The sequence below is a fragment of the Triticum dicoccoides genome, chromosome 5B (genome assembly GCF_002162155.2).
Source record: "Triticum dicoccoides isolate Atlit2015 ecotype Zavitan chromosome 5B, WEW_v2.0, whole genome shotgun sequence".
NCBI classification, from domain to species: domain Eukaryota; kingdom Viridiplantae; phylum Streptophyta; class Magnoliopsida; order Poales; family Poaceae; genus Triticum; species Triticum dicoccoides.
The window spans coordinates 237,291,813-237,305,540 of record NC_041389.1 but is presented as its reverse complement, the minus strand read 5'-3'; the positions used below and the strand labels follow the sequence as shown (position 1 = coordinate 237,305,540).

Below are 13,728 nucleotides of genomic sequence, written 5' to 3'. Positions count from 1 at the left end.
CTTCTCAAGCCGCTCCTGGCTTACTCATCGCGAGGCCGATGGCAACACTTGCTGACGTGTGCCTCGCGAGGGTCTTGCTCGTGAAGTCCTAGAGTGGGCCACCTACTTCCTAGGCTGCAGGCAGACGGGCCTGGGTACCCTCAGTCCCACGAGCCTGACAGTGTCCTCGAGCTCTACCGTTGCTACGGTGTCTGCTCCAGTGCCGACACGGAGCTTGGGGGTAGCCGAGGAACAGATGCAGGTTGTGGTCCACATCAACGACATTTGAAAGATGGATCGTGTGTTGGGTTTGTGGTTGGTGGCTGGCAGGTAAGGTTTCCTCCTTCGACGTCTTAGTCGTGAAGGGGTGACAAATATGAAGTTTGATGACTTGTCCAAAGTGTTGTCCCGGTCTGATTTATTCAACAACAATGACTTCGCATTTGGTGAGCCATCTTGGAGGTCCACATAGCTGCATATCAGCGATGAAGCCGCGTCGAGCTCGGGTGAGGAGTTGATCCGTCAGTTTTTCCTTTGGTGGGTGCTTGGTGATGTCAGAGACAGGTGACGATCGTTGGTGTCATGCTAAGGAATTTTTCGGTCTTGACTGTAATTTTCTTCGTTGGCTGGTGTTCCTTATGTAAAGGCTAGTGATATGTTGTCTTTTCAGTTTTTGTCATGTCGGTAGCGATATGTTGTCTTTTCAGTTTTTGTCATGTCGGTGTCTACGTGGGTTGTACTTTAATCTAGAAATGAGACACGTCTTACCATGAAAAAAATGTGACATAGCGGGATTTGGAATTTTGGAACGGTGAATAAATATTTGCCAGTTTTATATTTTCTTGAAATTGTGAATATATTTACTTTTCCGCGGGCACGTGACCTCCCGTGCCCCTACACTCGCCGAGGCACCACCACTTTGTTCTTTCCTTCTCCTCCGCCTACCCTCCATTCCTTCCATCTTTCCATTCCCCTCCTCCGATCCAAATGGTGCCTCCGCAATCCGCTCCCGGCGGCCTCCTCTAGCCGCGGCCCTCCCCCCTGCATTGGCTGCGCGGTTTGCTTCAGTTTCAAGGTTCGTGCCTCCCGGATCTTGTGCCTCTCTCTCCATCGACTGCGTTGGGCGATTCTGGAGTCTCCGCGTTGTTAGATAAGGGATTGAGTTTGCTGAAGACGGGAACAACGGGTTTTAGGTCCAATGAGATGTTTTTGGGTTTCTTTCTGGCTTGACTTTGTGGATTTGATGATAATGCGGGTGTATTTTGGGCTTGGAATTCGTGGGATCCGGGTAGGAGGAAGTAGGTGGCCTTTTTTCTGGGTGATTGTATACCTTGGTGGGATTCGGTAATGCAATTAGTAACCGTTGTGTGTGGATATACATGCAATTCTCTCTTATCCTTTGCTTATTTTCCTGTGTGTAATTCAATGTTTAGTTCTGTTTCCATGCTTGTCTAGCTCGTGAGTGTTACCCCGTGTCACGTGTTGCGACTTGCTAACAAATTTCTTTTATCACAATTTCATCAATTTACAGGCTGATAAAATTAGAAATATAAGATAGTTGGCGTTCTAATATTTGGAAATGCGTTTTGAACGGCAGTGAGTTCAAAATGCATCTTTAATGGCACTGTGGTGATTTAGGAATTGACGTTGGATGTTTAGTCAACTAATATGCTTACAATATCTGTAAGATTGATAGTATTATGATTAGGCTGTTGACTAGTCCACCTAGTTGGGGGAGTAAAGTTTTGTTTGAGGTCTACTTGTAGAAGATCAAAGAAATAGGCTGTTGACTAGTCCACCTAGTTGGGGGAGTAAAGTTTTGTTTGAGGTCTACTTGTAGAAGATCAAAGAAATACTACTTCTCATGTATCCTAAATTAATAAATTAAAATTTCAAAATTTAAATAAGGAACTTAGGATATTGATAGAAAATAATGGTTGGAAGTTTTTCCTTTTTATTCGTAGAGATTGCTAGAAGTCATAAAGGATTTTATTGTGTATTAGGTAGGAGGCAACTGAGTCCATGATTTAGTGATTAACAAAGGCGTGACAGGGAAACTGAAATGTCATTGTGTAAAAGTTTTGTGTTCTAAGTCTCTAGTCCCAAACAAGTTGGGGTAGGCTAGAGCTGAGACCCATAAGATCTCGAAACCAACTCATGGTTCTGACAAGTGGATAGCTAACTTCCACGCACCCCTATCCATGGCTAGTTCTGTGGTGATATTCCAGTCCTTCAGATCTCTCTTTACGGACTCCTCCCATGTCAAGTTTGGTCTACTCTGACCTCTGTTGACATCACTGATTACGAGTCGAAGGACTAGTCTATGAGTCGCAACTGTGGTGTCGACTGCGAATCTCGTGTAGACTAATTCGATGAGTCGAGCGGTCGAGAGACTAGTCTACGACTAGTCTGGACTAGTCCTGCCGTCTGAGTCGCTCGACTCAAATTTGGGAGGGGAAAATTGGAGAGCGAGCTATGAGAACGAGCCGCCTGGACGAGGCCACCGCCAACACCCACTGACCCGCCGCCGGGACGGCGGATGGCGAAGCAAGGCGCGGCAGCCGGCCGGAGCTCGTGCTCGGGCGGCGGCCATGGCCGTGCCCCGTAGGCGCGTGTGGCCCTGTGAAGAGAGAGAGAGAGAGAGAGAGAGAGAGAGAGAGAGAGAGAGGAGAGGATGCACGGCGGTGGTCGGCGGACTCGCCGGCGGCGGAGGCGCGGGTCGCGCGCGCGCACTTTTGTGCCTGATGGCGCAGGCGGCGGCGATGGGATCGATCGGGAGCTAGGGTTACAGAGGCTGGGACGGGAAGTAGGCTGGCTACTTGGGCCCAAATGGGCCAGCTGGGGGTGGCGTGCTGAGCTGCACTGGGCTGGGCCTGGCGAGCGTTGGCTAGCACTGCTGGTTTTATTGTATATACTGTAATGTGCTGTACAGTTTACTACATACTGCTACTAGGTATTAGTAGTTGACTACTACAGTACTTTGTTGACTAGTCTAGCACTAGTCTAAGACTAGTCCGATTAGTCTATGAGTTTCAACCTCGGAACGACCCAACGACTCGTAATCCTTGGTTGACATTATCATCACATTTTAACCGTTCGCTATGGACTGGAGCTTCTGGAGGTCTGTGATGAATATGCCCAAACCATCTCATACGATGTTGGACAAGCTTTTCTTCAACCAGTGCTACCCAAGTTCTATCACGCATATCATCATTCCAGACCTGGTCCTTTTTTGTGTGTCCACACATCCATCTCAACATGGGCATCTCCGCTATACCTAACTATTGAACATGTCGCCTTTTAATCGGCCAACACTCAGCGCCATACAACATTGCGGTTTGAATCGCTGTCCTATAGAACCTGCCTTTTAGTTTTTGTGGCACTCTCTTGTCAGAGAACGCCAGAAGCTCGGCATCCACCCGGCTTTGATTCGATGGCAACACTCAGCGCCATACAACATTGCGGTTTGAATCGCTGTCCTATAGAACCTGCCTTTTAGTTTTTGTGGCACTCTCTTGTCAGAGAACGCCAGAAGCTCGGCATCCACCCGGCTTTGATTCGATGGCTCACATCTTCATCGATATCGTCATCATTCTGCAGCATTGACCCCAAATGTCGAAAGGTGTCCTTCTGAGGTATCACCTGCCCATCCGGCTTTGATTCGATGGCTCACCTCATGTACTTAGTTTTAGTTCTACTAAGTCTAAAACCTTTCGATTCCAAAGTTTGTCTCCATAGCTGTAGCTTTCTATTAACCCCTGTCTGACTATCATCGACTAGCACAACATCATCCGCGAAGAGCATACACCATGAAATATCTCCTTATATATCCCTTGTGACCTCATCCATCACCAAAGCAAAAAGATAAGGTCTCAAAGCTGACCCTTGGCGTCGTCTTATTTTCATTGGGAAGTCATCAGCGTCTCCATCACTTGTTCGGACACTTGTCACAACATTATCATACATGTCCTTGATGAGGATAATGTACTTTGTTGAGGCTTTGTGTTTCTCCAAGGCCCACCACATGACATTCCGTGGAATCTTATCGTAGGCCTTCTCCAAGTCAACCAAACTGATGACTCTCTCCCATAGCTTCATTGTGTGGCTCATCGGCTTAATTCCACGGTAATTAGTACAACTCTGAACATCCCCCTTGTTCTTAAGATTGGTACTAATATACTCCGGCTCCATTCTTCGAGCATCTTATTGCCTGAAAAATGAGGTTGGAAAGCTTTGCTAGCCATACTATTGCTATCTCTCCGAGGCCTCTCCACACCTCAATGGGGGTACAATCAGGGGCCATCGCCCATCGCCTTGCCTCCTTTCATCCTTTTTTAAGCATCCCTGACCACCTCAGACTCCTAGATTCATCACACAAAACATGCCCTGGTATAATCAATGGTAGAGCTCTCATTCTCTCCATTGAACAGCTTGTCAAAGTACTCCCGCCATCTATGCTTAATCTCCTCGTCCTTCACCAGGAGCCGATCTGCTCCGTCGTTGATGCATTTGACTTGGTTGACCCCCCGATCCCTACCGTGGTTGTGAATTTGTATTGGAAATAGAAATAGAGTTACTTCATTCTTATCTCACTGACAAATAACAGATAGTGTCCAATTGATCAGTTACCGCTCATTTTTTTGGTAAAAGCCACACAAATTGAAATGGAGTTTATTTCCTAGAAAAAATGGATTCTTATGCCCTCTGTTAAGATGGGTGCAGGACAGTCTGGTTTGGTCTTTTCCAGCATTCTTTTCTTCGTAACTGAAGTTGTCTTGCACCATTTGTTTCCTTTACTTGCTGGTGCATCATGGTGGAACGGCATAGAAGTTGGACGAAAATAACTCGTTCAATTATTATTTCTCTAAGGATGGATTGCTATATACTCCCTCCGTCCGGGTTTATTGGGCCCTTTAGCCAAAACTCAGAGACCAAGGCAAAACATTAAAGCTAATGGCGTTTGATTTCCGAGCGGGGCAGCAACCAATCAGAATTTAAAGTAGTCATGGCATGCAGCTGGCTGCACATTTCCCCTTCGTATTTAGCCAATCACGCGGCACGTTTAGCGCTAGCAGCAGTTATTGCATGCAACCAGTTTCCTGCGCCTCTTCGCATGCAACTAACTGCGAGAAAGTCTAACCAATTGAACGCATAGCCAGTGGTGGGATCGAGGGGGCCTTATAAAAACATATGCGGCTAGTTGTCTCGTGGGCCCAATAAACCCGGACGGAGGTAGTAGTATGTAAGCCACAAAATGGGAAGGGTGATCTTTTCTTCCCTCTTCCAAGCACAGATTGTACTAATTCTTTTCAGAAATTACATAACAAGCTTCAGTTTTTATTGTATTTCTTGGAGATATGTTTTGGCAGTTTTGTTGGGGTGATGGAATGTAGGTAATCAACACAAATATCTATTCTTTTACCAAAAAGAACTTTCATGGGCTAATATCAGCTAAACATTCTTTTGCAGGCTCTTCGTGTTCAGTTTATGTTGACAGTACTTTGGGAGTTGGGATGCTATCTGTACAACTATAGTAGTAGTTTTTTGGTGTTTCAGCACAATTGTTTACTGTGCTTGTTTTTGGAGTAGATGTCGTTTCGTAGCATTGTGCGTGATGTAAGGGATGGCTTTGGGAGCTTATCTCGAAGAGGGTTTGAGGTGAGGTTTCTTGGCCATCGCAGAGGGAAATCTCATAGTGCCGTCCACGAGTTGCATGATCCAGCACCTGTGATCCAGAGCAGTTGCTGGGCTAATTTGCCTCCAGAATTGCTTCACGATGTGATTGAGAGGCTGGAGGCCAGTGAGGCTACATGGCCTTCCAGGAAACATGTAGTCGCTTGTGCGGCTGTCTGTCGAACCTGGAGAGAAATGTGTCAAGAGATTGTTAAGAACCCAGAGTTTTGTGGAAAAATTACTTTCCCTGTCTCCTTGAAGCAGGTGATGATGTTCGCTTAATCTTTTTTGGTTTCAGTCTCAGTTTCTGTGATCATTGTAGATTCTAATTAACATATATTCCCGTCATCTCAAAATGTAAGTCCTATTTGTTGTGTCCCTAAGTCAAACTGTTTTCTGGTCGGACCAAGTTTACAGAAATACACATCAATTTATATAATACCGAATCAATACACTCTGAAAATATGTTTCATGATGTATCTATCGGTAGTGGTTTTGTTTTGTACATGTTGTTTTTTCCTATAAACTGGTCAAAATTAAAAAAGCTTGACTTAGGAACAAAACAAATAGGACTTGCATTTTGGGATGGAGGGAGCATTTGGTTTTGAAATAGCACAGTAGAAGCTTCATATATTCACTGATATGCTTTTTTGTTGGTCAGCCTGGGCCCCGTGATGGAACCATCCAGTGCTTCATTAAAAGGGATAAGTCTACACAAACTTACTACCTGTATCTGTGTCTTACCTCCGGTAAGTCTATTCTCAAGTATTTTGTTTTCTTGTGCTTAATGCAATTCCTTTGCCTTCATCTGCAGCCATCACTTTCCTTGTGAAGAATGCAGGATCACAACCATGCTTTTTACTGTAACAACCAAAGAGTGATGTAGTCCGTGCATCATAAATAATTATGCATGAATTATTGCAGGCATCTAATTAACCATACCGATCATTGTATTTGGTATTGTCTTGTTAAACAGTCATGCTCCAGTGCATGCCAGTCATTTATGCTTAATGTATATTCATTGTTTGCTTCTTATTTTCTTGTTGTACATGGCTGATGTATACGCCGCTCTTTTCTCATAAATCTAGAGTAATAGTTCCTACATAGCACTATTTTAAAATATCCAGTCAATTTGCTTTAAGAAGATATAATAGCCCAAGTTGCAGAATACAGTAGAAATGACAATTGTTGTTTGTTGACTAACGTCACTAAAAGACAGTGCTCAACCTGTCATCTGCTTGGTCCGCATTTGGTCAAGATGCTAACACAACTTGCATTTTATATTTTGAGCTTCATGGGGCTGGGACTGACAAATGCATCTGCTCGAAGTGGATCATCAGTGGCCACCCCCTGAATTGTTGTTCATCTGGAGCCAAGCATGTCTAGTCTTGAAGTCAACTCTGTAAAAGTGAATTTGCTAGATCGAATGCACCACAGCAAATGCATCATCTTGGCTGATATTCCAGCACCCGAGGCTAACATATATGGGCACCTACCAGTAACTAGTGCTGCCATTCTTCTTCCAGTTGTCAACTTGTTCTCAACTAACCCCTCAGTGGAAGATCCTATATTCCTCTTGCAGTCTTGGTAGCCTACTTGTTAGTATTCATTGATATCAGCCACTATTTAACATATCATAACACTTTTTCTGCAGCTGTGGTTGCTGAAAATGGCAAGTTTCTTCTATTGGCAAAAAGACACTCCCGTCCAACCTGTACAGAGTATACAATATTTATGAATACTGACAATACTTCTAGGTCAAGCAACATGTACATTGGAAAATTGAGGTAAACTCTTTTTTTGACATGCTGCATCATTTCCTTTTCGTCTGATTGTGCCATTGATATCTTTATTACCCCATTGGGCTTTAGGTCAAATCTCCTTGGAACAAAGTTTGTAATATATGATACCCAACATCCATGCAACATACCCAATGTTTCACAGTCCGGGAAAACAAGCCGTAGGTTCTACTCAAGGAAGGTATCACCGAAGGCCTCACCCAGTACTTACAGTATAGCACAGGTTTCGTATGAGCTGAATGTCTTGGGGACTCGGGGCCCTAGGCGGATGAACTGTGTTATGAACTCCATACCTGCCTCATCCCTTGTGGCTGGTGGCACTGTTCTATGCCAGCCGGACAGTGCCGTTGCTCATTCCCTTGATGAGTCATTTGGCAGCATCTCCTTCTCGAAGTCATCCATTAGGGATCGCTCCATCCGATTCAGCAGCACCCGATTCTCGGGCATCTCAATAGGTGGCTCCAGGAATGGAGGCCAGGCATTGGGTGATAATGATGAGTGCAAGGAGTGGCCGCTGACTCTCCGCAACAAGGCACCAAGATGGCACGACCAGTTGCAATGCTGGTGCCTCAACTTCAAGGGCAGGGTGACCGTTGCATCTGTGAAGAACTTCCAACTTGTTGCCGCGACAGAGTCTACTGCTGAAGCACCGACCCCGTCACAGCCTGCCCCGCCACCTCCATCTGAGCATGACAAGGTGATACTGCAATTTGGTAAGGTTGCCAAGGACATGTTCACAATGGACTACCGATACCCGCTGTCAGCCTTCCAGGCCTTTGCAATCTGCCTGAGCAGCTTCGACACCAAGCTGGCTTGCGAATGAAATCATCAGCATGGGCACCGATTATGTAAGAGACTGGTGGCCCCCTCAAATTTATCTGGGACCGCCACAGTGGTGTCTATTGTTCATGGTCTTTTAACTTGTAGTTGTCACTAGAAAACCGTTGATTAGCCTTTTCCCCCCTGATTTTATAGCTGCTGCCCACCGCTGTTTGCTCAGCTGTATCACCATTTGTCTTGTTTTTAACAGCTTGCTTTCTAGAGTCTTTGTCTTTCTGTAATAACTAGCAGACTTAATTGGGTTGTTGATACTTTGCTTGTGTTGCCCGAAGAGTTCCACATATTCATCTGTGGTTAAGTTACAAATTTTCTATCTTGCCTTGTCTCAGCAATAAGCCTATCAGTTTGAAGGATCACAATGGTGAATCGTTGGAACACTGAGTTCTTGGGAAAATGAGTTAAGATTATTTTTTTTCAAAACGGAGGCAAAATTTTTGCCTTATCAATTAATTAAGCAGAAGAGAGTTGCTCGTTTACCTATGGAAAACCGAGCGAAAACCAGATTGTCCAGTTAATTATGGAGAACCGGGTGAAAACCATCCCAACCGCTGAGCGGCACACATAAAAACAGCCCACGCACACCACTCCAAAGAGGGCCTCGGTGAGACAGCATGCATGCGTCATCATCATCACTCCTCCCCTAGAGGCGTCATCGCCATCCCTACACTCTGAGCAAACTACTTTGACTTGGCTGTAGGTGATCGTCGACTCAACCCGAAATGTAGCAGATGCGTGAAGCTACATGAAGATCGGCGCCAAACTCAGCCACCTGCGGCTAGACAGTGCAGCCTCGAATCTGAGGGAGAACTCTGAAGGACAAAACCAGGCACGGTTGGCGCCACGAAAGATCATCGAATGACCACTTGCAGCCAGTCATCGTATACCACAGGGCCCCGCCACCGCAACTTCGACTCCATACCAACAAACGAACCGAGGCAAAACCGCGGACACGCCGTACAAGAGAGTCGACTACCACAACCATTGCCGCGTCGCCGACATCGCTCCCACCATCATCGTTGCCACATAAGCCTGGGCACCACAACCGCCGCAAACCAGTGGCCCCGCTTGCCGATGCCGAGCTCCGAGACGAAGCCTTCGAGAGGGAAACGACACACCAAAGTGCCGCCATCGTCTGATCCAAAGATCATGGGTTTCCCCTGCAGAGGCCGCAATGGCCGGATCCATGCGGGAGGGGTGTAACAGCACCACACCAATGCCTCCAGGAAGGTCAACGACGGCGACGGCCGCCGCCATCGATAGTCACGGCACGCGGCCGAGACAGGGTCCTCACCCAAGCTACCACACCACCTTGGCCCCACATCATCTCGCACCGGCGCCGACAAGACCACCAACCACCGCCTCCCACGAACCAGCCCGTCGATGAAGAAGCCCGGAGCAGCCACCGGAGCCAACCGCACCTCGCGGGGACCACCGGCAAGATCAGATCCGCTACAACTGCAGCTCCCGTACCGAAGACGACTGATTCACCCCTGCAGCGCCCCTCATCGACAGCGCGCGGCCGCTGAAACCCCCTCCGCTGCAGCCTCCAGAACCAGCACCCGAGCAGCCGCCGGCGCTACCAGAACGCCAACGCGACAGCTCCATGCGCCAGAACCGCGCCCCCACGCGCCCAGCACGCACAGCGCCACCCTGTGCGGCCACCCCGCGCAGGCCCACGACGCACCAGCACCAAAACCGCGCGTCGCCCCTCCCATGGCCGCCGCGAGTGCGCCATGGCCGGTCCGCGCCGCCCGGTGCCGGAGAGCACCGACGCCGCCCCAATCTGCCGCCACCAAGACGCCACAGCCTCCCAGCGCCAGATCCGCGAAATCCACCCGCCCCTCGCATGGCCGCCGCGAGCGTGCCATGGTGCATCGGCGCCGCCCCTAGCAGCCACTCCCAGCCGCCGCAGCCCCGCCGAGCCGCGCGCCTCCACGTGACGGTGTCGTCCCGCGCCGACAGAACGCCCCGCGAGGGGAAGGAAGGGCCCCGCAGCCGCCGACGCGCGCGCGGGCTTTGCCCGGCGGCGACCTCTGGCGGCGGCGAGGGTTGGAGAGGCGACGCCCGGGCCGCTCGCGGGAGCGGCACGGGAGCCTTTTTATGAGTTATAAGATTAGGTTCTTAAGATATGGTCACTATATTTCCTTGCGGTTCTGCTTGATGACGGCCGCCAGAACTACTCCAACAACATTGGTTCTGGTGATGGCCAGAACAGCCGTGAGCTATGGGAGGTTGCGGCCAAGGACGCTCAGGCCGGTGACCAACGCAGCGAGGGTGGGTGGGTGGGGCTCCAACCAGGCGTGGGGCGGCGTGATCGACTCTGGGGGACGCCAACGACAAGAGCTTGATCAACAAGATCGTGCTACCCGAGGTTGTGTTTCCTGCAATGAGAATGAGACGGGCCATATCCCTGCTTTTGCCCTGCTGTCTGTGGTACATGCGATCTATCTGATCATATGGTTCATTATTGCAACACTATTCTTCCATGGGATTGCATCGCTCCTGTGTGTGGGTTCGAATCCATGATTCTAGTTCTGAGGAGCAGATTAAAGATAGAAATCACTGTGATTTGCTAATACTAGAGAAGTGGCTAAAGCTTGTTACAGCGAGAGGATGAATCTGAAAAACTGTGGGGCAACTATAACTCTTAAAAAGTAATCTGATTCTGTTGGACCTAATGGTGTCGTTAACATTGCTGGGTTAATATTGGTAATATTCCTCTAGACAAGAAATGTTGCATATGTGGGCTCATTAGTAGGTGTTGCCTTGGAAATTAATACATCTACACTTAGCATATCAAAATCTGAACTTCAGTGTAGAGATGCTGAAGATATTCCAGGTGTTGCTGAAGGAGTCCTCAGGGGGAGGGCTTTTCTATGATTTCTGTTGCTCTGTGGACAAAATCCTTGTGAAAAATCCTCCCGTAGACAATGTGGGTATTTTCCAATCCGCTGACAGGGTGCTTCCTCTCCTAAAAGAGCTCAAATTGACGATAATCCTTGGATAATGTGAGGTCATCTGCTGGTTTGGGTAGTACTTTTTTTTTGAAACAAGGCAAAAGATTTGCCATTTTCATTCATTAAGAAGAAGGTTTAGACATAAGCGCGAGGCGGCAAAAAGAAAAAGGTCTACTCTCGCCACATAACAGTACTAAGCTGTTTGGCTCCCGCCAAAGACCAGAGATGGGACTTCTCTTTGATTTTTGCGATAAGAATGGAGGTCGGGGCAGAGACATTTTGAAGAATTCTTGCGTTGCGCTCCTTCCAAATTTCCCATGAGACAAGCATCATCAAGGAGGCGATGGCCTTCCTGCAACCACCTCCACCATTAACCGCCTTGAGCCACCAATCTCTAACTGAGTCTTCATGACGCCAAATCATTGGTGAGGAGTAAAGGATGCCAAGCCAAGTGCAAATTTCGGTCCAAATCCAGAAAGTGAACCTACATTGGAATAGGAGGTGAGCAGCAGATTCTTGCACTTGCTTGCAGAGAGGGCATAAATTGCAGCTTGGCCAGCCTCGCCGCAGTAAACGGCCGGCTGTCCAAACACAATTTTGGAAGATCAACCAAGCAAAAAATTTGCACTTCGGTGGAGCCCACATCTTCCAGATTGTAGCATTCATTGAACAAAAGGAGAGACCGGCAAATTGCTCCATGTAAGCCGAGGAGGCGGAGTACTCGCCACTGTTTGTGAACTTCCAAGTTATGGTGTCTTGGCTTCCCTGGTTGAGGGTTGGAAATTCCTAAATATGGGCCAAGGTTAGCCCATGCTGAGTGTCAATATGGCGGATCCAAAGGTTATTGTCAAGAGCTTTCCTAACCAGGCACATTTTCTTTTTTGATAACTCAAAAATCTTTGGTGCAATGTCTTTAGGCCGGAGGCCGTCCAACCATGGAGATTCCCAGAACTTAGCCTTGTTTCCATCTTCGATGCACACCCATGTGGCAGCGGCGAAGAGATCTTTGGCATTGCTAGTACAAGGCGTTCCTGAGCCATACCAAGTCTTAGGTGGATCATCCCATTCGTGATAGAGCCAACGCAAGCGTAGCGCAGTCGCAAACTTCTGGGGGTTGAGCACTCCTAGTCCACCATAAATCTTGGGCTTGCAGACAAGGTCCCAATTAACCTTGCACTCTCCGTCGATCACCTTATCACAACCCGCCCAAAGGTAGGCACGCCGGAGGCTATTGATCTTCTTCATCACTTCAACCGGAAGGTCAAGGAGCGTTAGGTGGTAAATGGCAATGGCAGTGAGCACAGCCTTGACCAAAACAATGCGCCCCGGCATAGCCACATGCATAGCCAACCAAGGTGGAAGCTTTCCAGCCACCTTGTCCTCCAAATAGTGAAAGTGAATGCGCTTTAGTCTTGTGACCGACAGCGGAAGACCAAGATATCACATGGGGAAGGTAGTCCGGACCGTCGTGAAGGCCTGCAAAATGTTGTCAAGGTCGATGTTGCCGCAACAAATGGGCGCCACAAGGCTTTTGGCGCAGTTGGTGACCAAGCCGGTAACCTTCCCAAAGGAGCTCAGAGTCGAAGCCAAGAAGTGGATATCTTCCTTGATCGGCGCAACAAAGATAGCCGCATCATCCGCATAAAAGGATGCACGGATGGGCCGACCACGAAGAGGATGCAGCAGGCCTTGATCGGTAGCCTTGGAGAGGATGTGGAGTGGACCAATAGCGAGGACAAAAAGCACAGGGGAGAGAGGATCCCCTTGCCGAAGACCACGCCCATGCTTAATTGGATCACAAGCAACACCATTTAGCAAAACTCTAGATGAGGCCATGGATAGGAGGGCGGAGACCCAATCTCGAAACCAGCTCGAAAACTGGTGGTGACGAAGTAAATCCATTAAATAATCCCATCTCACAGAATCGAAAGCTTTCTTGATGTCAAGCTTGAATAGCAAGGATGGAGCTTTATTACGGTGCAACAGACGAGCCAAGTTGCGGACGTACATGAAGTTATCATGGATACTCCTTTTCTTGATGAAAGCACTTTGAGTATTGGAAACGAGGTTGGGCATGTGAAGAGCAAGGCGAGTGGCCATCATCTTAGCTATGACCTTTGCCACAATATGAATAAGACTTATGGGCCTGAAGTCAGAGATGTCCTCCGCCCCATCTTTTTTGGGAATGAGAGCAATGTTGGCAGAGTTGAGCCAATGAAGGTTGGAGACGTGGAGGGCGGAAAAATTGTTTGATCACTTACATAAATTCAGGTTTTACAATATCCCAACATTCCTTGAAGAAAGCAGCAGTGAAGCCATCCGGGCCAGGGGCCTTGTCGCTAGGGAGATCATAGATTGCACCACGTACTTCCTCCTTTGTGAACGGGGCATCTAAATCCGAGAGGTCACAAGTTGAAGGGGGGATGCAAGACCAATTGAAGTCCTTACAGCGCGGGGGGCCTTTACCAATGGCTCTAGCA

The 13,728-nt window shown here is 48.1% G+C and overlaps 1 protein-coding gene across 1 annotated transcript; it reads left to right on the top strand.

The window, feature by feature from the left end:
* Positions 1–860: 860 nt before the first annotated feature.
* LOC119308203 (tubby-like F-box protein 14) lies at positions 861–8,602 on the top strand. Its single transcript, XM_037584323.1, has 5 exons — positions 861–1,054; positions 5,449–5,916; positions 6,314–6,401; positions 7,307–7,439; positions 7,524–8,602. The coding sequence occupies exons 2-5, from the start codon at positions 5,569–5,571 to the stop codon at positions 8,272–8,274; spliced, it is 1,320 nt and encodes a 439-aa protein (XP_037440220.1). The 5' UTR covers positions 861–1,054; positions 5,449–5,568; the 3' UTR covers positions 8,275–8,602.
* Positions 8,603–13,728: the final 5,126 nt, after the last annotated feature.

Excerpts from the sequence above, each read along its gene's own strand:
- LOC119308203 (XM_037584323.1), top strand. The coding sequence starts at position 5,569 with ATGTCGTTTCGTAGCATTGTGCGTGATGTAAGGGATGGCTTTGGGAGC. Across the intron at positions 5,917-6,313 it reads TCCCTGTCTCCTTGAAGCAG|CCTGGGCCCCGTGATGGAAC; the intron begins GTGATGATGTTC and ends TTTGTTGGTCAG. Across the intron at positions 7,440-7,523 it reads ATGTACATTGGAAAATTGAG|GTCAAATCTCCTTGGAACAA; the intron begins GTAAACTCTTTT and ends ATTGGGCTTTAG.